We start from the raw sequence: 25895 nt of genomic DNA on the forward strand, positions 1-25895 counted from the left end.
TATAAAACAGTCAATAAAGCATGGGATAAGAGTGAGGGACAGAGAAAGATCTTTCCTTATGCACTGCTGTTGAAATGTTGAAATGAACGTGGTAGCAGTGCGTTTTGTAACACACCAGGAAGATTCTTCCTGTTTTTTTTTTTTTTTTTAAATATCATGTGTATCAGTACAGACATGTGCAGACTGTATGTGTTTCAATATATTCTGTAGAAAATTTGAGTGGTGTATGCCTATATGCCATGATTTTACAGTGTTCTTCATGGTTGCCAGGACATTGCTAAGTGAGTGAAAATGAATAGCACTTTTTTCCTCAATAAGCCATGCTTTGAGGTATCCTTCATGGCCATACAGTAGCACCAAGATGTTGGAATTAGTGGTGTACAAGTGCTCAAATTAATTAAAATTAGGAGTTTGTTCAAACCCTAAAAATGAACAAGAGTAAAGGTGCAGACACACTACACTTTTCATCCGTTGTCTCTTCTATTTCTACACTGAATAGGAAATGGAGATAAGAAATGCATGTTAATGGAAGTTCATGTGAATTTTGGTGCATTCTGAAGTATACATTTGTTGAACTCTGACCTGAAATTTGCATCAAGTGAAGATATCTGAGCAGCAGAAGACTGATTTATCACGTGTGACCTCTAGGCAGAAATAAAAGGGCAAAACCTTTAAATCTGCAGGTTTGCAGCATATTTTTACATTTTGATGAACTACAAACCATCCAGTATCCATAGAAATTGTGCACGCTCAGTCTAGTGTGACTGTGGCTTAATAGTGAAACTGGCTTAAGCACACACACACACACAAACTACATCTTATATGCATAATGCATCATAATACTGTAATTTGTGAAGACAAGCCTAATACTTATCAGAGGTCAAACAGGAAGATGAACCTTTCTGCCAGACTCTCAAACAACAAAGTAACTAATTTCCCATATGAAATGTGAAAACCTTTCAAAGTAGGTTTTGGTTCCTCTAGACTAATTCAGCAAATCTGAGCTATTTGTCAGACTTAGATAGTGTCATATGCTTCCAATGAACTGTCTCAGGTGTTATTAAAATCATGGCCCACAGCTGGCTAATTACACCAGCAGCATGATCTATCAAATTCAGCTTTGTTGTATTTAGTAATTTCATGATCATAAGTGTGTGTGTGTGTAGGGGCATTTAACAAATCATTTATGGTCACAGACTATATTTTATTTAGTTGTTAATGAGCCAAGACGTATGTGCAATTTATTTAGGTTGTTTCTGCTATGACAAGTCTTTAAAGGACTGCATATTAAGATAACATGAGCCACAAAATGATGGAAGCTGAAGAATAACCTGTCTAAACTCTGTTTAGATGCTTTGATATTTTTCCAGAGCCAAACAACATGCATAATGACAGAAGACATAAAGGAGAAGTAAAAAAAAAAAAAAAAAAAAAAAAAACTATGGATGGTTGGGAACGGTATAACCATTTACTGTATTGAGACATTAGTTAGTTACACTTCCAAATTTGATTTGAAGCCTTGATCTCTCCTATATCTTTCAGAAAACAATATGTTATTGTAAATATGTACCAGGGGAGAATCTAGAAAACTATTATGCTGTCATATGTTCAGATGGAGTAATAAGTTGTGGGAGGTGTAGTCACATGGCTCTGGTCAGGCTGGTGTCACATGGTTTATGTTTGCAGTCACTTCAGAGAGCTGGGCAAACTTCTGTTACACACAGTTACGATGAAAGTGTTTGAGGCTTCCTTTGTGAAATACTGAAAACTACAGAGGGACACTAAATCATAAAGGTGCAGTGAAACTATGGAAATACCAGCCATAAATCTCAAGGTAATGTATTCATGTCTCATTATATTTCATTCAATATGTGTGTTGTACAGTGAGTACATTGATATAAAAAGACATCCATTGCTAAATGATCCATCAAAACCTTAAAGAGCAAAAGAAAAGGTCATTGTTGTTTTATTTATAATATTTCTACACTTTATGATACAGGAAACATTAAATTTGTTAGATAATTTATCAGTAACTTAATTATCTATTGCTTATTACCTATTATCTATTATCCATTAAAACAACCTTTTGTCAGTTTTGTTACATTATTTACTAAGTTGTGCTTTATTATTGCCTTATTATTATAACCAGAAACCAGTAAGATTCTGAATGGATATAGTAGTGCTTTAAATACATTAATTTTCTTCATTTTGGACAGAATCGTTCTTTTGTATGGGTTCATATGGTCATCATTTTAGAAACCCATTGCATTTATTAAAGGTATTTGTATTTGTTCTGAGCACTGTGAATTTTAGAGATGCCCAGATTATAGTTGAAGCAACATTTTTCAGCATGTAAGCCCAAAAAGGCCCATGACTAAATACTTACTGGGTTTGAGCCATGGCCTATGTCTAGGGAGCAGATCTGAACATTTACTCATGAGCTGCACTGTGTGTGTGTGTGTGTGTGTGTGTGTGTGTGTGTGTGTGTGTGTATTTGTGTATGTGTGTGTCTGTGTGTGTGTTTTCTCTGCAGGCCATCGTGTTGGCTCACTGGTTACTGACACTCTGGTGAGAGTTATGGTCATTTTGCCTTTCTCGTTTCTGTTTTCCCACACTAACCTGAGGAATTTCCCCATTAGAAGAACGTTATTATCCAGTTCTTAGTTCAGCAGAAATGGAAATATATTTCTTCTTCAGAATAGAAAATCCAAGCCTCTAAATGTATGTGTATAACATTTGAAACCATGTTCATATTGTATTGTATAAATAAATACATTTTAATTGATCTCTTCTCTCAGTTAGTGTTGTACATTTTCTGTAGTAGCTGCTGGAGCTATGCTGATTGCACAGTTCACGGAAATATGCTTTGCATTTAGGTGGTACTTGAAGCGTGAATGCTCCGACAGTAGAAAAATTGCTTATTATAACATTTACGTATGGATCAGAAGACATTGATATATATATATATAGATATATATATATATATATATATATATATATATATATATATATATTATATATATATATATATATCACTTTATTTATTCATTTGATTTAGCAAACTGCTTTGTATTGACAGCCCTAATTAAAATATTAGTCTTAAAAGGTTTTACACTTATTTTACATTTATTTACATTTATGTTTGTATGCAGGGCATGTTCGATTCCCTGGCTTCCTACTTCTTATGTGTTGGGGAACTTGAGTGTTCTTGCAGTGGGAGTGTGGGCCATTGCACAAAGAGACTCCATAGATGCTGTATTAATGGTAGGTGTGACTTTTTTCATCCAAGAAAATTTTTAGGTCATGTGGCTTAAAGATAAATATTCAATATTGATGACAGATGGAAAATCTGCAGCTTGAGTCTTGCATAGTCAGATTTTGATTATAAGGTCTGGTCCAAATTACAGTTAACTGTTGGTATAAACCACCTTCTTAGACAGGAAAAGAGCATCTGACTGACGTGTAAAGCAAGAAATTACAGTTATTTTGGTTTTGCCATTTAGGGGTGAGTTTATCTGAAATAGATTATGTGTAATGTGTAATGCATAAAATTTGATTATATTTGTAATTAATTTGAATTAGTGTTCTTCCTGATACAAAAAAATGTGTGTCCTCCTCCCGGAAGTTGTCTAAAGCCAGCCATTCAGATGGCCCATGAGCATGATGAGATTATTTTTTACCTTCTTATGTGTTTGTACATAGTCTATTTGTTATACTAATATTTGATCTCTACTTTCCTTCATTCAGTTCTTGATTGGGTTGGCAGTGACCATCCTGACTGACATTGTTCATTTTGGGCTGTACTATGCGGATGCTGAATCACGGTTTGAGAAAACACCGGACTTCTTCCGCTTTTGTGGGGGCATGGCCATCCTGAGCCTGCTGCTCAAACCTGTTTCCTGTGTCTTTGTCTACCAGATGTACCGTGAGCGGGGTGGCGAATACAATGTCAACTTCGGTAAGTGGGTGGCCGAAGGCCTGGGAGAGAAAGAATAATGGATGTTTGATTAATTTTGGTTCAGAGTGGTGTCTGATGCACGTGAAAGTCTTTCTGTGAGGTTAAAATGCCAGCATTGTTTTCTTTGGTTTGTTTAAAGCATTATTGAGACTATTTTAGGCATTAAAGTTCCTAGGCCACTGACTGTGGAGCACAAGCAGAGTATTTCACTCAAAATGGCAAGCAAAATGAGTAAAAAGAGGAGCGGGTAATTGAGTTTTAGGGCTGGTCACAAGGCAGATGCCTGACAGAGCGACCCACAGAAAAGACAAGAGACAGACATCTTGCCTGATCTCTGCAGTCTGAAAAACAGGGCTTGGGCCCAAGGGGATCAGGCCAGTTTCGACTGATTCTGTTAATTCTTTATTCTCTGTATTTTAACTGTTTTGTTGAGATCTTAATCCATTTATATAGTGTTAGGATTATTTCTCTAGGTCTTTTATTAACCCTGTAAAGTCTGACATATGAAATAATAGTCAGAAAAAAAGGCTAAAATACTCCTGTTTAATCTGATATTGAAGCCTGATTTGTTCACGTTTGTGTAGCTGCATGAACCAATGGTGCTTTAACCCTCCAAAAGCGGAGGAGCCAACCTGTATATATGTTGGCTTTGAGTGCCATTTCATCAGAATCTTTCGACTGAAGTGACAGTCATCGATTCGAATGCAGCCTTATAGCATGGCAGCCTATGCAACGTTCATTCCCTTATGTCAGCGAACCGAGTCTATGTTAGTAACCAAAGCGTTCCATTTTGAAAGATCTCTCCCATTGCGTTGACATGCTTATGGGAAATGCGTCCAATAGCTCTGTGCTATTAGCAAGTGCAGAACAAAGCCGCTTTGCGAGCCCAGCCCTGGAGCACTCTTACTGAGGTCTCCTGTAAGCATGAGCCAATAATGAAACCCAAGAAATTTATTATTAACAATAAATAACACAAAACTACCCACTGAAGTTAGAATAAGATAAAAATAAACAGAAAAAACAAGTGCCTGTGGAGCAGGGATGTCCAAGTTCTAAAACCTGGTAAAGGTAGACGGTGACAACCAGCCGGTGGCTGCACAAATATCACCAATAGGAATTCTGCTGGACCAAGCCCAGGAGGAGGCCTTTCCTCTGGTGGAGTGGGCCTTCACATCCATAGGGCACTGCAAGCCCGCTGAAGCATAAGCCATGGCTATAGCATCCACTATCCTGTCTCTGCTTCACAACCGGCAGCCCTTTAGAGCAGCCACCGAAGCACACAAAGAGCTGCTCTGAGTGTCTAAACAGGCCAGAGCGCTCAACATACACTCTAAAAGCCCGAACTGGGCAGAGTGGATTGGGACCCTGCTTACCACCTGATTTGGGGAGCCAGAAGGGTGATGACTTGTGCTCTTAACGGAGTGGAGAGCACTTTCTGCACATAGCTGTTTCTCAGTTTGAGGACGACTCTACAGTCATTAGTCCCAAACTCAAGACAGGAAACACTGACTGACATTGCTTGCAAGTCACCCACTTGCTTGACCGATGCTACACCCAAAAGGAGGGCGGTCTTAAGTGACAGGGGCCGCAAGTCAGCCAACTGGAGCGGCTCAAAGCAAGGGTCCCGCAGGGCCCTGAGGACTATAGACAAGTCCCAAGTTGACACAGTATGAGGACGATGTGGATATGTTCTCTAAGCTCCCCTCAGAAACTTAAAGACTAAGTCATTTCTCCTGACTGATTGGGCAGCCACGGTTTGAATGATTCGCCGTGGTGGCTGTCACATACACTTTGAGCATGGAAGGGGTGCACCCCTTATCCAGCAGCACTTGTAGAAAGGTTAACATGTGAGACACATCACAAGAGGATGAGTCCTCATTCCATGCTGCTCACCAGGCAGAGAAGACTGACCATTAAAGGGCATAAAGACATCTTCTAGACATCCAGCACCACCAAATTGGCCATGACCTTGGCGATCGCCTGCACAGTGGCCTTAGTAGTGTGTAGAGCCAGGTCAGTCACTGTGCGTAGCTCTCTAAAACTATCAGAACTCTGGCTGGACTCGTCCATGGTACGGAGAAGTTAGGCCACTTCAAAGGGCCCTTTGGAATGAAGGATTTCGAAGGGTATAACTGATGGACACTTTGGGCCCCAATGATCCTTTGCACAGGGAAGATGTTTGGCGTGACAGAGATTGACTTCACCGATAAATGTATGTATAGTATTTTTCTATACTACTGTAATATTTATACAAGTTAGATTTGGTACTTTATTATGGTCAAAAACGACATTGTACTACAAAAAAAATATCAGCTACCTTTATTAGTCCATTACAATGTTTCAAATACATAGACACAATATACATTACAAATACATATTACATTTCATTACATACACAAATATAGATTATATTTAACAAAAAAATTCAACCAGCATACAAAATGTGTTACAAAGGTGCCTCCTTGATCATCTCCTTAAGGTGACGAAGTGCATTCCAAATAATGTTTTTTGACCCCTACACCCTTCATCCCTTCGAAGCTCTCATTCCGGAGGGTAAACCCTTTGAAGGGATTAGGGCATATGGATGATCCCTTTTGAATGGAACGCAGGGATATACAGGTTGGCTCCTCCCCTGTTGGCGGCATTGTTTTGTGCAGCTACACTAACATGGAAAAATCAGGCTTCAGTATGAGTAAACAGGAGATTTCCCATAAGTGTGTCACTGCAGGGGAGAGACCTTTCGAAAGGGAAATGCAGTCTGCCATTATTCTTTTAATCCACATATGAATATCCAATAATAGAGTGTTACTGAGATAAAGGAAGCAGTATTTGACTGGTCATGTTATCTCAACCTTTCGGCCTTAGAAAGGTGTATACAAAATATGATGCAGTAGGCTGTGTAAGGTTAAGGAAATCATCAGATATCATCATGCCTATTACATATATTGTTTTACTGTAACCAGTAATGTTATTTTACTCAAGACACATTTCACTAAATTCAGGCCTGTTTTGTGTGTTTATTATTCATCTATCATCTTTGTGTTTGTTCCTGTCCTTTATGCTCTGTCTTGACTTCCTGTCTTCATTCACTGCCCTGCTTGCTGTCTCGTTGTCTTTTGTATCTGTCTCTCAGACCTGGAAACATCCGTGGACAGTCGCTGCACCACAGATAGTGCTGATAGCACACTGTTCAGCCGTCGCTACTGAACCTTCCCTCCTTTTCCTCCTGCAGTCCTGTTCAGCTTCCTCTAAAACAGGAAGTTGTCATCCCTGAGCTGCCGTGGTGTATTTCATGTTGACTTATTTTTATCGTCTTATCTTCTTCACATTATGTCTTGGTATTTATGTTTTTTAGTGCTTCATATTATTTCCTGCATTTTAATGTCTTATGTTTTTTCGTTCTTTGTGCATTTCCTTTTGCTTGATGTTTATTACATTTGTTTACTCTGTGTGTGTGTGTGTGTGTGTGTGTTTGTGTGTGTGTGCGTTTACATGAGGTTTCATTAGAATCATCAATTCTGTTAGAAGTCTCTGTGTCAAAATTTTAAAATCGTTTAATGCACATATAGCCATTCTTTATCCCTTTCATAATGGATTTATATAATACTAAATATTTCCTGGCCATGCATTCAGGTTATTTCCCTGCCTATGGCCTGGGACACTAGGGTCCATGCACCCCCGCAACTCGATATACAGTAGGACAAGTGGTGTGGAAAACAGATGGATAAAAATATTTAGTATATTTCCATTTTTTGTGGTTAAATTGTTCTGTAACTTTTTTTGAATTATTATTATTTTTATTTTACAGCAACCTGTCACAAAACAGTTTGTTAATTTGTCTCTACTGAGCACAACAACTACTGTATGATTAAACAAGCAAGGATTTCTCTGTATGACAATACTGTGGTGTGAGGAATCTAGCGCTTGACCAAAGATCTTAAAATACAGTAAAAGGTGCCGTCATACTGAAAAAAAGGGATAAGGATTTACTTTGATTTATTTACTCTCAGAAATTGACAGAAATATATAGTGCAAAAGCAAAAGGAAGTAGTATTTGGTTGGTCATGTTATCAACATATCTGCCCTTAAAAGTAATTATTATTAATACTATTATTATTATTATTATGTTTTTACTATGTAAAACATTTTTAATGGGATAAAAAAACAAATAAACAGAGTGCACCTTTTAAAACTAATTTATGTTGATAATAATATTGTTTGTTAACCCTCTGGGGTCGACAAACACAAGTTTTGATGCATTTTCTTTTTTTTTTGAAAGCCCCTTTAGAAACTTAAATTACTCTGTCAGTTTTGTAGGTTAAGTTGTAAGTTATTATAAAGTGTTAAAGAGAAAATAAATTTTTGGATTGGTTGTGAGTCTGGGTGTGGGGTCTCTGTGTTGAAACCTTACAAGAACATTATTAAGAACCACACCATGTAAACCAGAGACTTCTAGCTGTTTGTAGTATTTTCTGCCTGAATGGTCACAGAAGTGCTGATTTACTACTCTGTCTTAGCAATCAATATTGCCTGGGTTTTTATTGCACAATATAAGAAAATTGTGTTATTTTAAATTATTTATTGACCCTGGATTTTTCAAGCTGTTTTAATAAATGGAAGCAATAGCAAATTGATCCTTTTTCTTGAATTATGCTTTGTTTTTACAAAGCACTTTCTCATGTCTGAGATATTAGGCATATAATGTAATTGAGAACATTTTCCTCTGTGCCTGAATCGCTCACAATGCAGTGAAACCATCTCATCACTGGTATTCTGTTGAGGTGCGATGGGATTTCTTCAGTTAATCTATCATAAAGGAATCTTCAGGCAGAATAAAGAAGATTAGGCTAGCATATTGCTCCAGTGCTACCTGTGTAAATGACATATGCTGCAGATGTCCAGGAATTAGATGAAATCTGTAAGTTTTTTGTTTTGCAATAGTGTTTAACTCACATTAACTCATGCCTGAATGTTGAACCCAATCTCATGGAAAAAATGAATTTTTATGAATTCATATGAAGTGAATCATACTAAAAAGTAATATTTTTAGAAAAAAAAAATCATAAAGATATGAAGGTCCACCATTAACCCCACCTTTAAACATCACCCCTAAACCCCTAACCGTCAATGGGACATACAAAAATGAATGAATGAGATTGTATATGAATTCATACAAATTGCAAAAATGTGAAACATTTGCAAACTGCCATTAGATTGTGTTGTGATGTTCCATTTGTGCATCTGGGGAATGTTATTGAGTCTTTTTCAATTAGAATGCAATTTCTGAAACATGTATAATTATGATGTATTTTATAATCACAATATATTTTAACAATACAAACTGAAATTACTGTTGAGTATGCAAAGGTTCACAGTTTTTTATCTTTTAATTACAGGTTTTCCAAAGATAACTCAAAACAGAGATGCCTACCAGTCCATTGACCACCAGGACCAGTCTGGCAGCTCTGCCAGCTCCTACAACCAAGCAGAAGGTGGCAAACCTGGGTCAAGTTCCTACTAAACAAAGACCAAACCCAAATTATAACCAACCAGCTTTCTTTGCTACCAAGGCCATAATGCATAAGGAATTTTTGTTTGGTTTATGGAATTATTTTGTTTTAGAATATTTTTTTTTGTATTTCATGAATACATAGTACAAGCTTCAAAAATATGAACGAGAGTTTTTGAGCAAACTATTTAAACAGCTTTACATTTGGTTGTTTTTCAGCCTGTGGTTTGTGAAGCTCATAATGTGCAGTTTCATCTTAGAAAGGTCTCCTGAAGCTGTATTTTGGGGTATTTGGCAGCTGCCAAGTGTCCACCTGTTACTGTTGGTGAATTATTATTTCTTTTCCAAGACGGTTTGTTATACTCAGCATACTGTAGGTTTCTACATTTATTTACTTAATTGTTTTTTGTTTGTTTTTTTCGCGGTGGGACTACAACATTTCTCTATTTTGTAAATCTTTCAAGTATTCAAAAGATTCTTGTTAAACCATATGCCATCCAGTATGTTTTATATTTATGTAGTTCAATCCATTTGATTGGTCATGCACTTATTTATTTGCTAAGCTGCTAAATTTGGACATCTGAGAATTTGGGATTTCCTAATTTTGAGACATATAAATGAATAAGTGATCTTATTAATCTTATTAATATGGGATCTAAATTTGATCTAGGAATGAAAGGAATGCATTTAGATACAAACAAATATGTAAACGAGTGTTAAGCAAACATTAAAACATGGAGATTATGTATTTTGAAGAAAATTCTAATGCCAATATCACCAGATTTGTAAAAGAATTGTGTCACATCACTGTTGTGTTCCATGTTCGAAAGAAAGTCATGTGAAATGACAAAAGCATTTTATTTTTGGCTGAGCTATTCCTTACAACCCTCAGTGTTATTTTAACAGCTTCAGAAGACAATATAAAGTTTTACAAGTATGTACTTTTGCAGTATAATGCAGTATGTTTACATGAATAGGAAGGCCGTTACAGGAAGGCAGTATCTTGTCATATATGTCACACAAGAAGTTATAAATAAAGTCATTTAATCCTCAGAGAATAGTTAACTTCCCTGTTCACATGTATGAGGAAGTTCAGGGTGCTGAATGAACTGAAAGTGGTAGAATGGCTGATACATGTACATCTATAAGTATTTTTCTCCAACAGAGGGCGCACTGTGGCTCATGAGCACCATTCACACTTCAGGTGTTGTTGTAGCTGGCTGGAATGTTAAAGGAATCATGTGAAAACGTGGTTAGGTGGTTACTTTAATGATCCTCAGCTTATTCATTTACACTGTTACATAACATAAAAACACAAAAAAGCAAATCTAAATTCTATCTATCTATCTATCTATCTATCTATCTATCTATCTATCTATCTATCTATCTATCTATCTATCTTAAACGCATTTTGGTATAACACTTAATTTTGCAATCTCGGTGAAATATCACATATAAAAAGTTTAATTGTCTATTGTGAATACTTTAGCAATGTATGATGCACAGCTCACACGTGGATTCCTATTGTAATTACTTAATTTCACATGCGAAAAATTGATGAACAATGGTGAATGTGACAGTACCATGATTATTAAAACCAAACAGAATAAACACCGTAATAAATAACTTTATTTATATGGCTTCATGTGATAATTTGACTTCATCCGCTTAGAACAGATGTGCATTTAAATAAAAAAACTAATATAAAAAAGTTAAAACTAGAATTATAATTTAAAAGGATCAAAATAGTCTCTTTATTTATCGATTTTTTTTATTATTATGCAGTAAAAGAATAACAAATAGCCTAGCCTACAAATAGAAAGATAGATAGAATAAGAAAAATAAATAAATAAATAAAAATAATGGGGGTTACATACATTAATCCAAAGCATATGTTAGCTTATAAGAATCACACCATGAAAAAGTCTTACATGCAACAGAATTATTAACACTTTCGTTAGTAGGCCTACAGAGCAAAGCAGAGTTACATTAATCATCATTAAATCATCAAAGAATATTAAGTTATCAGTCAAGACAGTTCAAGCTCTCAAAATCTCCCATTATAATCACTAAAGCTGTTTACACTGTGAAATGAATATCTTACTTAAATTCGAACGCACTTCTGCACTTTGTTGTTTCTGATGAGAGAGCAGAATAAGTCAGCGAGCGAGCGCTCTGTACAAAACACCGGCGTTACAGCGATGACTACCCTGAGCGCCTCTGATTGGTTATTGCATTCATAAGCTCAACAGAATCGTGTGTGATTGGTTATAACCAGTCTATGGTTATAATGTGCAGCGCTGTAAAAACGCTTCTGTCTCTGGCTGTTACCAGGGATTTAATTTTCGTCGGATAGAAAGCATAATAAGAGGTCTCTTTTTTCCTGATCTTTACATACAATTGGGTATTTGACTTCAGATTTGACTGGGATGTCACAAATTTGAGCATCAGTAGAATCTTTTATGTATAAAAGTTTTATGGATCTGACCTTTAGACATTTTAAAATTGATCGATTTGCCACAGAGATACCTTTCAAATTACTATTTTGAATGTGGATGGCTAATAATTTCATGAGGAAGCAGCCTTGAGGGATGCATCTATCTATATAAAACCTATGAGTGGTACCATGTTGTTATTTCATTGACGCATTGGAATTATTGGTAAGTTTGAATCGCATTAATAAAATCTCTTTATTTACCATGTAACGTTTCATATAATGGAAAGCACGTCATCGTCACCAATGAAAACAGTCGGACTCAGTTGACTCCGCCCCCTTTGTGACTCAGTTTCATGTGTATTTCGCGTCTACCCCTTTCATTTCAGTGGTGTCACATGTCAGTATTGTTTCTGTCTTGTTGATTTGCAGACAGAAGTAATGTTCTACATTACAGTGATTTATAATCCGGTTTAGCATCAACATGTGGATTACTGTATCTCTCTTCGTGCTAGCTTTGACCGCGCAGGTGTGGTCCAACGCTTGCCCATGTGCACGAGAGGAGCTCTGCCAACCCGTCCGATCCCAGCCGGCGTTCGAGGTGAGTGACAGTCACTCTGAGTCTGGACCCATCCAGTGATCAGCTGATCAGCTGATCGCACTGTATAATGTCAAATACATACACTTAAACCACACTTAAAATCTGTGAATTGTATTACATTAGATAAGAAAATATCAAAATAGCATATGCAAACAAATGATTTACTCGTTTACTTAATTAGCCATTTTTATGAAACCTTATGCTTGAACATGTCATGTAATAAATGCCATTGCATGCATGTGGCTAATAACGTTTTTGATATAATTGATAGTTCACCCAAAAATGAAAATTCTATCATTTACTCACACTGAAGTTAATCCAAACCTGTATGTATCTCTTTCTTCTGATCATTGAAAACAAAACATATTTTAAAGAATGTGAATAACCAAATAGTTGATGGTAGCTATTGTCTTCCATAAGTACTATGGAAGTCAATGGTGACCAGAAACTAGAAGAATATCATACAGGGTAAAACTATATACTTTAACTATATTTTACTTCGCTTTTCCATAATTTTATTTTTATTTATTTATTTTTTTTTAACTTGCGCAATTTCATCATCACCAATTACTGTTGCATGCTGTATTGGTGAGCATTTTATAAATAAACTGATTTGATGGCAATAGATTATAACCACAACCACATTAAATGTAAGGTTTAAATTTAAAATACTCTCTATCACATTGTATCTTGCAATACAGACATTAAAAAACTATTATTTTTATACTGAGATAAAACTGCTAAAGTAAACACATGTAAATAATCAATTTTTTCCAGGTTTTTGTATTTGATGTTGGGAAAAAGGATTGGAAGTTTTATGACTGGACCAAAGTGACTACGGTTGCAGCTTTTGGAGAATATGATGCTGAGCTCATGTGTTATGCTCACTCTAAAGGAGCTCGTGTGGTCCTGAAAGGTAAGGTTCGACTGAACATATAGCAAACTTTACACTCTTTTATAAGCATGATGTAGCCTATATTTCAAATCAAACAAGATTTTTACATTTTCTCAACATCATGCGTGTCCAATACCACGATGCTAGAATATTGTGGGTTATTGCCAGGGCCTTGCTATTTAGTTTCTTAGGGTGTTCCTAGGGTGTCTCTCCTTCAATGTAATAATAATAATAATAATAATAATAATAATAATATTATCCCACCTATTTTCAACAAGCTAGCAATATACTGTACTGTATGTGGTAAAATCTAAAACTTAAGATTAGGGTTTCTTCAAATCACTAACAGTAGTAATATTGACTATGAGTGATCAAATTGAGAGTCATTTGTCAGTTGTTCTGTTGTGTTTGATGGTGATGTATAAAATGTTTTCACAGGAGATGTGCCACTCTCATATATTGTGGATCCAGTAAATCGGACAGCTTGGATTCAGGAAAAAGTCCAGTTGGCAAAGAGTCAGTTCATGGATGGAATAAACATAGACGTTGAGCAGGCAGTGGAGACCGGTTCCCCTGAATACTATGCTTTGACAGCCCTTGTCAAGGAAACCACTGAAAGTTTCCACACAGAGATCCCAGGCTCTCAGGTAAAACAGCATATCACTGGAAACTGTGTCATATAGCTACTTTAAAAGCCCTTGACGTATTGTCTTCTTATCTTGAATTGCAGGTATCATTTGATGTGGCTTGGTCACCCAAATGCATTGATAAGCGTTGCTATGACTACCTTACCATTGCAGATTCATGTGATCTCTTGTTTGTTATGTCCTATGATGAGCAAAGCCAGATCTGGGGTGATTGTATTGCCATGGCAAATGCCCCCTTCAATCAGACATTGACAGGTAAGTGATTTCTTGAAAAGATAAAAGAAAAACTCACTGTTTTTGACAATATTATCTTGTAGGCCATTCAAAAAATTTCTTTGCACTTAAGAGCTTTTGATTTTGAACCCTGCTTTTGTACTTGAGAGCAGCACTTATTTCAAAACAGGTGTTCTAGATAGTTTGCCCTTTGCCACAAATGTCAAATCTGACATGTCTTCCTAGATGACATTTCCAAAATATCCCTTCCCTGTATGCAGTCACCACCGCATATTTATATAACTTTTGAAACACACTCTTTGGATTATGTTAATTGAACAACAGTAGGTTAGACCACAACATTATTAATAATGCCTGTTTTCATGTTACAACCCATTGTATAATAATGCACACCTAAGTTTTAGACATGTTTTTCAGCATATGATCAATACATCAGCATGAACATAGAGCCAAAGAAACTTGTTATGGGTGTTCCATGGTATGGCTATGACTACAGCTGCCTTAATTTCACAAAGGTAAACCGTTTATTTTCAGTATTTTCAGTACTTAATTTAGAATGACATGCAGTACTAGAGCTGTCTGATATGGAAGAAAATCTGATATGCAGTGCAATAAACTAATAAATGTGTCAAATCAATAAAATTTGCAGTTGTTATATTAAAAGATACACTATTTAGTCTATTGCATATATGTACTCAAAAAGCAGAAGTTTATTATAAGTGAGCTAATAAAATATTTCAGTTTAAATCAATATTTTGTGTGTAATTATTTATGTGGCAAATAGCTGTATACTAAGTGGGACAACGTATAGCCGGCAGGTTGTTATCGCAAATTAACCCTTTCCCATTTTATCTTTTACATAATTTAAATACTTCCCTTAACTCCCGCACAGGCTTTCTTTTCTTTTTGTTTGAAAAGTATAAAGATTGAGATTGTACAAAACTTTGAAAATACAAATATGTATGAAATTTATAGTTTATTGTTAATGGTGAGGTTTAGGTTTGGCTTTTTTTTTTTTTAAACCTAACTTAGACAACTTACTATTTTGTAGTATTGCACAAATTATTATGATTATGGCCAGATCCACCATACAAATACTGTTAATCGTCGTGTACGCAAACTTTGGAAAAGCAATTGTAAACGAAATAAAATATTGACTCTAAAATGTAGTGAGATTGCAGGTGTGCTCATTTATCTTTCTGGATATTTCCCACATGAATCTCATCAGAGTGGGTACCCAAGCTTCTCTGGCAAGATATTATCATTAAGCTGGTGCTTAATATTGCATTAAATCTGATTAAACCTTTCAATTTCACAGTTTCTCAATGTCAAAGTTTTTGTTATGAGATCTGTTAATGCAATTTCCGGTCATCTATTTTCTGTTGGCCAAGATATCGTAATACAATAGTTTAAATTTTGTGCTTTCAATAGATCATGCACAGAATTTTCCACACAAGCATACAGTAAACAGTTACCTGCAAGTGGAGAAAAAAAAGTAATGGACTATGATGCTAATCTGACCCTTGACGAAACACAAATACACAGAGTACTAACACTGAATCTCTGGTTTGTTGTTATAGTACAACAGTAAGCTAATGGTATGTAAATTAGGTTGAGTTGGGTAGTCAATAGTAATAAATTATAAATTATGTTTTTTTAACTGTTATGCTGTTTGGCACTCTCTTTGTTATTACAACAGGAAGGAATATGTACAATTCCAAAAGTGCCATTCAGAGGGGCTCCATGTAGCGATGCATCCGGCAAACAAATTCCCTACAGCATCATGATGAAACAGATCAACAGCTCAATATCAGGAAGACTGTGGGATGAGAACCAGCGAGCTCCATATTATAATTACAAAGTACTGTATCAGTTCTGCATGTGTCTTATCAAAAGTTTAATACCTACTAAACACTTGCAAAAACAACATTTTCAAGTGGACAGTTTCACTGTTAGACATGTTATCTTTTCCCTAAAATGAATAAGATTTTATTTACAGGACACAGAAGGCAGGGTCCATCAGGTGTGGTATGATGACCCTGAAAGCATTGCTCTGAAGGCTGCCTATGTGGCACAGCGTGGTCTGAGAGGAATCGGAATGTGGAACGGAAATATCCTTGACTACAGTAGTGATCCAGTCGCCCAGCAACAGACGGTGGACATGTGGAACGCCCTTACACCCGGTGATCACAGGGAGTCGTCTGCTGCCATCTTATCACAAACTGAATAAATGGCACACTCCTTTTCAGCAAGCCTAAAACCTTTTATTTAATTGGACATTAATTGACATTGCCACATTAACTAAATGTAATCATCTGAATGACCATAATTTGCTGTTCAATACTGCACATGATGATTCTAAATCAGCATAAGGCAGGGTTCTGCAGGTTTTAAAAGGTCATTAGTCATTCTAATCAGAGCAGAGAGCAGAAAGTCTAAAATTTATGAAGGCATGGAATGAAATGCTGTGTACACTGCAAAAAATTAATAAATAAAATAAAAATAAATAAATACAAATATTTCCTCAATATTTTTGTCTTGTTTTCCAATTCAGATATCTAGACATCCTTAAATCAAGATACATTTACTTGAGATGCAAAATGAAGATAGTTGGAGCCTTGTTTTCTGAGGAACTGAACGAAATTAAGCTAATTTATGCTTAAAACAAGAACTACTGTAATGTCTGTCAGTGAGGTATGAAAACTTGTTTTCTCTTTGAATTTAGTCCACTGGCAGATATTTGTTTCTGTTTTAATCATAAACTCACTTCATTTTGATCAGTTTCACAGAAAACATGGTCTTTTTGCTTCTCAAGTAAATTTACAGTGGAGATCATAATTAGAGAAATATTTATGAACATTTTTTTTTATTATTATTATAATTTTTTGTTTTTTTGAGAAATAATGTAATCGTCATTGTTCAAAATTTAAAGGAATTTTATTTGTGGCTTAACCATGCTAGTAGAACAGTGTTTTACAAAATAACCAAGGCACTTCAACAAAAACCCTTTATTTTGTGGAAAACACAGTGAGCAAAATTCGATAACAGCAATGTTTGTAGCATGAAGAAAGATTTGTGCTACAATCACAAAAAATTCACAATAAAAAAGTCTGAAGGTTACAGCAGTCAAAATTAGTAGGACGTGAACAGGCCCTTGCTTTGAAAGACTTCTGCACATCTACGGCTGCAGGACATCGCTAGTCTCTTACACTGCTCTGGTGTGATCTTGGTCCACTCTTCTTCCAGTTTCTTCCACAGTTCAGTTGGTTTCTTAGCCATAACTTTGTTGCCAAGGGTTTTCCAGAGATTTTCAGTTGGGTTTAGATCTGGACTCTGGGCTGGCCATTTCATTATTTGAATGTTTTCAGCTTCAAGGAACTGCTTTAACAATTTTGCAGTTTGACAAGGGCGTTGTCCTTCATGAAAACTGCTGGTGATTAGGCAATGAATGCAGGGAAGGAACCGCATGTTGTCACAGGAGGTTCTGATAAACATTTGCATTCACCCTGCTACGTATCTGTATAAGAGGCCAAACTCCTGCTGCACAAAACAGCCCAGGTATCAAACCATGACATTTCCTCCTCCACCTTTCACTGACATCTTTACGCACTTGGGGTTCAGTCTTACCCCAGTTTGACGTCAAACATAATCTTTCCCATCAGACCCAAATAAATTAAACTTGCTCTCATCACTAAAGTGAACTTTGGACCAGTTCTCCTCTCTCCACACAACATGCTCCTCAGCAAAGGTTAGTTTTTTGATTCTTTCTGCTGATGAGAGGCTTCATCACTGCAGAGTGTGCTTTCAGTCTGACTTCTCTTAAACGTGCCGAGACAAATCCATACGCTGTTCATCACTGAACTGAAGAGCAATTTGAGCTGCAGTGTTGAACCGATTCCCCATTGAGAGTCTCCACTTTATCCTGTCTTCTCTTTTATTAGTCTTTTGGGGGGGACTTTTATTAATTTGTCATTGTAAAGCTGCAATATTCTAGAAATCACAGATTAATAACCAACAACTCCCCTTACTACTGCTTAAAGGGTCATCTTGTTGGCCTTCATCTGGACAACCTCCTGTTGCAAGGTTACAGTCTCATTAGAGCAGACGGCCATCTTGTAAACTCAGTGATAATTAGAGGAATGCTGCCAGTTTAATAGAGTTTGTCATATAAATAAGGAAATTAGAACCAGGTGCCAGATTAATACCAATAACTTGGAGGTATCTGTAAATGTTCTCTAATTTTGATCAGAGTTCTTTTTCAAATATCTTATTTACTGTTTTTTTTATTTATTTTTTTACTGTTCTTCAGAATACAATTAATTTATGAAAAATGCTTAAAAAAAACTTGCCTTCTACTCCTGTTTGGATAACATCAAATCGGACTAAGTAGTGAACTTGAAATTTAGGAAATTGTAGGTTGTTCTCTAATATTGATCTCCACTGTATCTTGATTTAGGAATCTTTAGACAGTTGCACTGTAAAACTAAATACTGAGGAACAACTTAAATTTTTTGCAGTTTGATTAGGTGTTACAGGTAAAGTTATTTCCATATTCTTGTGGTTGGGATGGAGTGCTCTCTAATGCAGTGAACAAAACATTCCAGAGCCCAGTTTTATGGTGGGGCCCCTCTCTGACCACAACAGTGGACAAAGGTTTGCTACATTTTGATTGGATCTTGGTGGACGAACACAAATAAACTGTCCACCATCAGATGCTAGAACAATGGCCAAACACTTCTTAGAGGGCAAGAAGAAGACCTCTGGTACCAAGCCTGGGAAGGACAGATTAACATCCCATTGGTCCACATGCAGTTTCTGCCCTTCACCCATCTAGCGACTGATTCCTATAGTTGTGTCCTGTGACCGCCATAAAAATTCCTTAGGACCTCCAGACGCATAACTGCTTTTAAACCTTAATGGGATACTCCACCCCAAAATGAAAATTTTGTCATTAATCACTTACCCCCATGTCCTTCCAAACCCGTAAAAGCTATGTTCGACTTCAGGACACCATTTAAGATATTTTTGATGTAAACCGGGAGACCTGTGACTGTCCCATAGACTGCCAAATAAATAACAGTGTCAAGGTCCATAAGAGGTATGAAAGTCATCATCAGAATACTCTATCTGCCATCAGACGTGCAATCTGGGTTATATGAAGCAACGGGAACACTTTTTGTAAGTGAAGAAAACAAAAACAACTTTATTCAACAATTCCTTTGTCAACAATTCCTTTGTCCTCTGTGTCTCTCCATATCACCATATTCTGCGTATGGTCTTCTGTATCATCAGCGCCACAAGGATGCGCTGTTTTCTTTCAAATCAAAGCTAAATACACATAGAAACAGCACATCCTTGTGGCACTGATGATACAGAAGAGCATAGTTCCCTTCAATTTGTTCCTTAAATTTTCTTTACTTGTTTATAAAAAAGGTCTCTAAAAAGTCTTACATTTACCTTCATAAAACCTGCAGAAACCCTGATAAAATCAGGTAATACAGCTCATTTCTCTGTGAGACTTAATTTTTAAAAAATTATACAAAATGATGATTTTTGTTATATGTTAAAAGTGAAGTTAACCATTTTGTAGGCATTAAAATACTCACATAACCCATCTAAACATGCAATCAACTATAAATCCACCACCCATGGGTTGGTTTCTCCAAAATGTGTAAACACTGCTTTCAAACCCTTGTACCATTTGTCATTTCATCAGCTGAATCACAACTTTTGTCCACAAAGAAATCTCATTTCTAAGAAACCTAATGCTAAACACACAGACATGTACAGTATTCTGTGTTTCTTTATAACTGAGCTCTCTTTTGCATCAGTTCTGCTTTCAGGGCCTGCAGTTCTGTAGCAGCTTGCTTTCTCAACTAGACAAAAGAAAGAAAGAAAAAAACATCACAAGTGCTGAAACTAACCAGCAGAACTAACCAGTGCATGTCTGTTCAGTACCTTGATCTCTGTGGCCAGTTTCATTTTAGCATCATCCACATTTTTCCTCAGATTATCAATTTCACTGCTCTCTGTCATAATCTGGATTATCAACTCATTCTGTAAGTGGAAAAGCACAATGTTTTTGTTTTAATGTATCAAAATATTATATTTAGAAAGAAAGAAATGGAAAGTTACTTCCCTGCTGAGGAGTTCTATAAATAAAGCATTATTAGGACATTATTTTACTGAAAAATTAGTAAAGAATCATAATTTAAACTACCTTTAACTTTGTGCTTGCATGTTTCTTTGCTTGCGTTCGTCGTTTTGCACCATCCCGGGCTTGGATTTGTTGTAGCATTTTACTGTAGAAGGTGTGAAGTTCCAGTCGTACACTCTTCAGTGTGTCCTCCAGAAGTGTTGTTGCCTTCTTAGTATCAAAATATTGCCTCTTCCACCGGTCACGTGCTTCAGAGGCAAACAAAAAAGGAAAAGAAAAAAAAAAAAAAAACATAACCTAATACCCTTTTCATAATCACAAAAAAATCTGACAGATTAAAGAGAGCCTGAAATCCTAAAATAACCCATATGAAGAGCTTAAAGCATTAAAATTCAACAGTAGACTCTCCAACTCTCAGAATCAAAGTTTTAGTTGGAATGAGACAAACATTTTGCTATAGATTGTATTCCTTGCATGAATATTTTGACTTGCAATAATCCCATAAAATGACTAAATCTGTACAGAGGAAAAAAAGACAGCTAGTGATGATCATGACAATGAAACTAAGATTATTCACATCACATATAAATGCATTATTTCCCCCACTCCCATAATGGATATAGAAGAGTGTAAATATACACACACACACACACACACACACACACACACACAAATTTCTATGAAATTGGATATAAAATAGTTGTACTCTCATGAAATCAGGTTGGATTCATTAGAATCAGAATGTCTTGTCCTGATTAAAAGAGCTGTACAGCTCTGTTACAGAGATTCTCCTAGAGAATATTAGCCGTCTGTCCATAAACTGATGCTGGAAGCAAACCTGGACAGAGCATACTTATTGTGTACATGTTTAATTGTAGAGGACTTAATACCTTGGTTCCTGCGATGTCTGTTGAGAGCTAAAAGCTCTCTGCCCTTTTTCAAAAGCTCTTGCCTTGTTTGTTCAAGCTTCTTCCTTTGCCCTTTGAGTCGCTTGATTTCCTCTATCAGTTCATTTTCTGAAAGCATGAAATGTTGAGTATGGTATTCAAGAACAAGAATGACAACAGCATTTGTTAGTAGGTAACCGCCTTACTAGTGGTTGTTTGCTGTGTATAAAGTTCAAGGGAATAGACAGACAGTGGAGAACTTCTCTCTGCTGGGAGTGGAGAGGTTGGTCTACACATACTAACCTGTGAAAACACATAAAATCTTTACTGAAAGCTTATTACAACAATGTCCAGAACACTCTTCAACCTCCAGCTGCAAGAGGAATTTTACTTGGCCAATAAACCTCATGTTGTCTTTTTGAGGATGAGCCATTTACAGGTACATTACTTCCTGTTTTGTCTGGAAAATCTTTACTAAACCTTCAGAAACGCTCCACAGGAATGTGGGTCTGGGTGAAATGTTGAGACTTAAACAACACTGCATTCTGTACAAAACCAGAATGGCTTATTAAAGATTCACTGGATGTATCAGATGTAATTTGAGACTAAAAAGTTTATCTCTTACCATATCATCTGTTTTCGCTTCACTTGATTTCAGAGTCAGAGAACTGTTGAATTTCCTAAATGTATAATATAGGTCATTAAATTTAATTAAATATTCCATTACAGATCTAATACAGATAAAAATGTAATACCAATAAATAGTTAACAATTAACAGTCTTTCCAGAATTGCAAAAGCAAAAAGAATCAGGTTACCTTGCCAGTCCATGAGAATCCTCAAATGACTCCGTAGCTCCAGAGTTTCTGTTTTTCCTTTTAAAACAATGTTTCTTTTTTGCAGTTGTATTCATTTCTTGAGAAAAGCTTCCTTGTTTAGCAAGATGTCTGCCTGCATTGAACAAAAATGAAAAATGCAACATTTGTATATTACATATAATATTTTGTCAGGTATCTTGCATTTGACATTAATGAACATTACAATAAGATTAACAGACTAACTGCACTGTATCCCTTAAATATTTCATATATACACATCGTTTTTTCTTTTCTTTTGGATGTCTCACTTACTGGTCACACCAGTTAATTCAGCTGGGTTAAACAAAGAAGACTGGGGAGGGTCCAAGAAAGGTTTGAAAACCAGCTTACTAGAGACTTAGTAACTACTAGTTAGTTTATACCTTACCTTTATTTAATTGCACCATTTGTTCTTAAGGCAGAATGTAGCTAGTGGTTCATGAGTTCTCCGTGAAGTAATATGCAGTCATATGGCATTTACCTTCAATGTTCCAATGCAGCCTTTAAATGTGTGAGCCGAAGTTGTGTTGAATTTTAGTTTATACTTGACTGTAACTTATTTTGCCTAAACGGTAAATGCGTTCCCATTGTAATATGATATTAATTAATCATGAATTACAGTAGGTATTTTTATATGTAAATAACATTCAGTAACTGGATTTGAAAGTAATAAGGATCTATAAATATATACTAATGTAAAAGAAAAATATAAGAAATTACATTTATTCATTATAATATTATTTGACATGCACAACACGTACCTACTGTATGCACACAGAGGCGCACTGTTTAGGCCGGGTTTATTTTGAAGAGCCACTAACAAAGTAATTTATTCACATAATGTCCTCTCTCTTAAAATGTAAACAAGTGTAAATGCCAACTTTATCATAAATGTCTAAAAGATGGAAGTTTATGAGATAAAATGAGATAACTGATGCAATCAACCAATCAATTATTCTATTCTAACCATTACTCCTATTTTAAAGCTTCCATAAATATTTAGCTTGTATGCAGAATTATGTTTCAACTAAATTTAATGGTGCAACGCAAAAATCATTAGCAGTACATACGGTGTAATTTAGTGCCCTTTTACATAAAATCTAAGTTGTAACTTGCACACAGCTGGTGCAACTGGCCCCAGGTGTAGTTGAGTGCATCTGTGCTTATGTTCTTAGCATTTCATACCGGACTGTTTGTGTACGGGCCCAATCTGATCTTGCGAACTGAGTGTTAGATGAGGAGTGTCAGTGGATCCTGTGTCTTCATCTCTCTCATCCTCCTCTGCATCCTGCATTAGGACAGACTGCTGAGGTCCTTTATTGATTGAGGGGAATTTAATGGGCTCTTTTATGTTGCCAGGCACACATGTTGGTCTGGGCAAATCATGACTGTGATGGTCAGTGTTGCTAATTAAAGTATCAGGGGTCAGAGAGCTAGAGCAAAGCCAACTGTCATTCTCTCCCATGAGTAAAATGTAGAGCTCAGGAAAAGGAGCCTAATGGGGTCAAGGAAACAAGGCATAAAGAATAAATCATTAGCATAAAGAAGCATAAATCAGCTGACTACAGCAAATAAAAATAAACTTAGATCGCCTTTATTTCACAAGCACTTACAAATGGTGGAGTGAAGGATTTTACTGTCAGTTCTCCCTCTTGTCTGACTTTAACCTGAGATCAAATGAAAAAAGTGGTAATTATTTTACTTTATTTTTCCATGATACTCAATGGTAATTATGCATCACACATTTGTCTACATAATTGTGTCTCACATTTTGCAGTTGTAGATTGTCTTTACTGAAAATGAATCATTGTATTTATGTCCTGTGTCTAATCAAACTTTTAATCATCATACTCATCATCATCATCGTGACACTAGGTGCTTGATTTGGTGTAATGCAATAAATAAATAAATAAACAAACTCCAGCCTTTGGTTGTACACTAAGGTTACCAACTTGTATATTATTCTGCAATGATAGCTACTCACCAGTGCCAAACTTCTGCCAACACATTTTAAGAAAACGTATCTATCTGCGATCCTGTCCAGCCCAAGAAATGTTCCAAGATCAGATCTGAGATCAGACAGATTCACATCTGAATCAACTCTGAAACAAACAGCACTGAGATCAGACAGAGTCACATATGAATAAACTGAGTAAGGCTATGGAGGTAGAATTATTATCTCTTTACATTACACAAATGCTAGCAGTATTTTTTTTTTTTTACTTTCAAACACCAAGTTAATTTAGGCCATTGTTATGCAAATTCTATTTAATTCATTTATGTGAATTATGTAATTAAAAAGTCAATATCATCATATAATATCTGTTAGATAAATAAAACCACACGGGCATACAGTCCAGATTCTAGACAAGAATCAGCTATGATGATGGTAGATTTTAACCAAGATAATGAACTGTGTTCATGGACAAGATCAATGTAGGTTTGCTCATGGTTTAATATGGAGTTTATTTGTGGTCAACACACCAATTAACTTTCAAGAATATCCACAAGTGTAAACCGTGACAAGTAGCTCCAGTCTCCCAGCAGACGAAGTCAGCAACTGACCTGATAAATCCAGCTGAGATGAAAGTGTCCACAGCTTCAGATGATACTTTATTCAACCTCCGATCAAACTGATCATCGGGTACATAAAACACATGCAGCTCCACACGTTCATTAAAAGAAATAAAAATAAAATAACAAATCAAAAGAAGACATAAAAGTTTTTGAAACTGCATGGTTATTTATTCATTTAAACAATTAAAAATGTTATTTATTAAACATACCTCTGTAATTTCACTCCGCTTGCCAGTAAACCCGCTCATGGTCACATTAACCTTATGATGATTTCAGTGCGCGCGTGGGAGTGTGAAGCGCTAAGTAACAGTATCTTGAGTAATCAAACAGTACCAGGGTGAACGGGACGCTCATAAAACCCCCCGAGCTTCAGTGAACAGGACATTGTCTGAACGCCACCATACATATGAACATGCGTAGCCTACTGTTATAGCCCACCGTATATCCATCCAGCCATCCAAAAATAAATAAATAAAATAAATAACACTAATAATAATATTCACAGCAACTTTAAACATTCTATATTAAAACTGTTTTATATATGATACGACACTTCTGACTGATTTACTCTTGTCCAGACTGTTACACCAGTAGGTGGCGATGAGTGACTCCCAGTACTTGGATGGTGTATTGTTTGACTGGTCTGATTTATAAACTGGGCAAAATAAATAAATAAAATATATAACACTTCTGGCCCACTGTATATAACATTATCTCAATTATCTGATATAATTATCTTGTTAATTCACATAACACACTTTCCCAGAACATTTCAATAGTTTTTTTTCTTAATTGCATTTTGTGTTGTTAGATCTAATATTTTTAATGTTTGCATAGAGAATTTTTAATATTGCATAGAGAATGTTTGTTGTTGTTTTTATAGATTCTTGATTTTAATATTTTAATTTACATTATATATAATAAAAAAAAGTTTCATAAGCCATCTAAATATTTTACCCAAATAATTGAATGAATAAATAATACACAAATATGCATTTAGCAGAGGAATAAAACTTCTGTGGCATTAAAAAAAACAAAACACACACTGGTGATTTTTAAATGTACATAAAAAAAAAACCACCACAACATCACAACAATACTAAGAACATCTTCAAAAAATAATAATCATAATAACCTCCA

General features: G+C 35.8%; 3 protein-coding genes across 4 annotated transcripts; 2 read left to right on the top strand and 1 right to left on the bottom strand.

Annotated features, from left to right (window-relative positions):
- Positions 1-1670: 1670 nt before the first annotated feature.
- Positions 1671-10520, top strand: LOC109098558 (angiotensin II receptor-associated protein). Of its 2 annotated transcripts, none has more exons than XM_042765960.1 (5): positions 1671-1834; positions 2534-2568; positions 3153-3264; positions 3748-3958; positions 7092-9348. In XM_042765960.1, exons 1-5 carry the CDS (start codon positions 1808-1810, stop codon positions 7163-7165), a joined length of 459 nt encoding a protein of 152 aa, XP_042621894.1. In that variant the 5' UTR covers positions 1671-1807; the 3' UTR covers positions 7166-9348. The 2 variants fall into 2 exon arrangements, with proteins under 2 accessions (XP_042621894.1, XP_042621893.1); XM_042765959.1 differs by lacking the exon at positions 7092-9348 and adding an exon at positions 9355-10520 and having other exon boundaries at positions 1676-1834.
- A 1751-nt stretch (positions 10521-12271) lies between these two features.
- Positions 12272-16806, top strand: ctbs (chitobiase, di-N-acetyl-). The gene is made up of 7 exons (XM_019112148.2): positions 12272-12502; positions 13280-13418; positions 13836-14044; positions 14128-14299; positions 14696-14793; positions 15978-16139; positions 16278-16806. The coding sequence occupies exons 1-7, from the start codon at positions 12386-12388 to the stop codon at positions 16506-16508; spliced, it is 1128 nt and encodes a 375-aa protein (XP_018967693.1). The 5' UTR covers positions 12272-12385; the 3' UTR covers positions 16509-16806.
- Positions 16807-19492: 2686 nt separating this feature from the next.
- Positions 19493-25507, bottom strand: spata1 (spermatogenesis associated 1). Its single transcript, XM_042765961.1, has 11 exons — positions 24744-25507; positions 24163-24280; positions 23792-23845; positions 23364-23673; positions 22140-22272; positions 21948-22002; positions 21529-21625; positions 21326-21451; positions 20499-20683; positions 20237-20335; positions 19493-20154 (listed from the first exon to the last, which is right to left on the bottom strand). Exons 1-11 carry the CDS (start codon positions 24914-24916, stop codon positions 20083-20085), a joined length of 1422 nt encoding a protein of 473 aa, XP_042621895.1. The 5' UTR covers positions 24917-25507; the 3' UTR covers positions 19493-20082.
- Positions 25508-25895: the final 388 nt, after the last annotated feature.

This window comes from Cyprinus carpio, chromosome A11 (genome assembly GCF_018340385.1).
Source record: "Cyprinus carpio isolate SPL01 chromosome A11, ASM1834038v1, whole genome shotgun sequence".
Taxonomy (NCBI): Eukaryota; Metazoa; Chordata; class Actinopteri; order Cypriniformes; family Cyprinidae; genus Cyprinus; species Cyprinus carpio.

Excerpts from the sequence above, each read along its gene's own strand:
- LOC109098558 (XM_042765959.1), top strand. The coding sequence starts at position 1,808 with ATGGAAATACCAGCCATAAATCTCAAG. Across the intron at positions 1,835-2,533 it reads TACCAGCCATAAATCTCAAG|GCCATCGTGTTGGCTCACTG; the intron begins GTAATGTATTCA and ends TTTTCTCTGCAG. Across the intron at positions 3,959-9,354 it reads CGAATACAATGTCAACTTCG|GTTTTCCAAAGATAACTCAA; the intron begins GTAAGTGGGTGG and ends TTTTAATTACAG.
- ctbs (XM_019112148.2), top strand. The coding sequence starts at position 12,386 with ATGTGGATTACTGTATCTCTCTTCGTGCTAGCTTTGACCGCGCAGGTG. Across the intron at positions 14,045-14,127 it reads CAGAGATCCCAGGCTCTCAG|GTATCATTTGATGTGGCTTG; the intron begins GTAAAACAGCAT and ends CTTGAATTGCAG. Across the intron at positions 16,140-16,277 it reads CTCCATATTATAATTACAAA|GACACAGAAGGCAGGGTCCA; the intron begins GTACTGTATCAG and ends TTTTATTTACAG.
- spata1 (XM_042765961.1), bottom strand. The coding sequence starts at position 24,916 with ATGCAGTTTCAAAAACTTTTATGTCTTCTTTTGATTTGTTATTTTATT. Across the intron at positions 23,846-24,162 it reads TTGGCAGAAGTTTGGCACTG|GTTAAAGTCAGACAAGAGGG; the intron begins GTGAGTAGCTAT and ends ATTTGATCTCAG. Across the intron at positions 20,336-20,498 it reads ATGCAAGCACAAAGTTAAAG|AATGAGTTGATAATCCAGAT; the intron begins GTAGTTTAAATT and ends TTCCACTTACAG.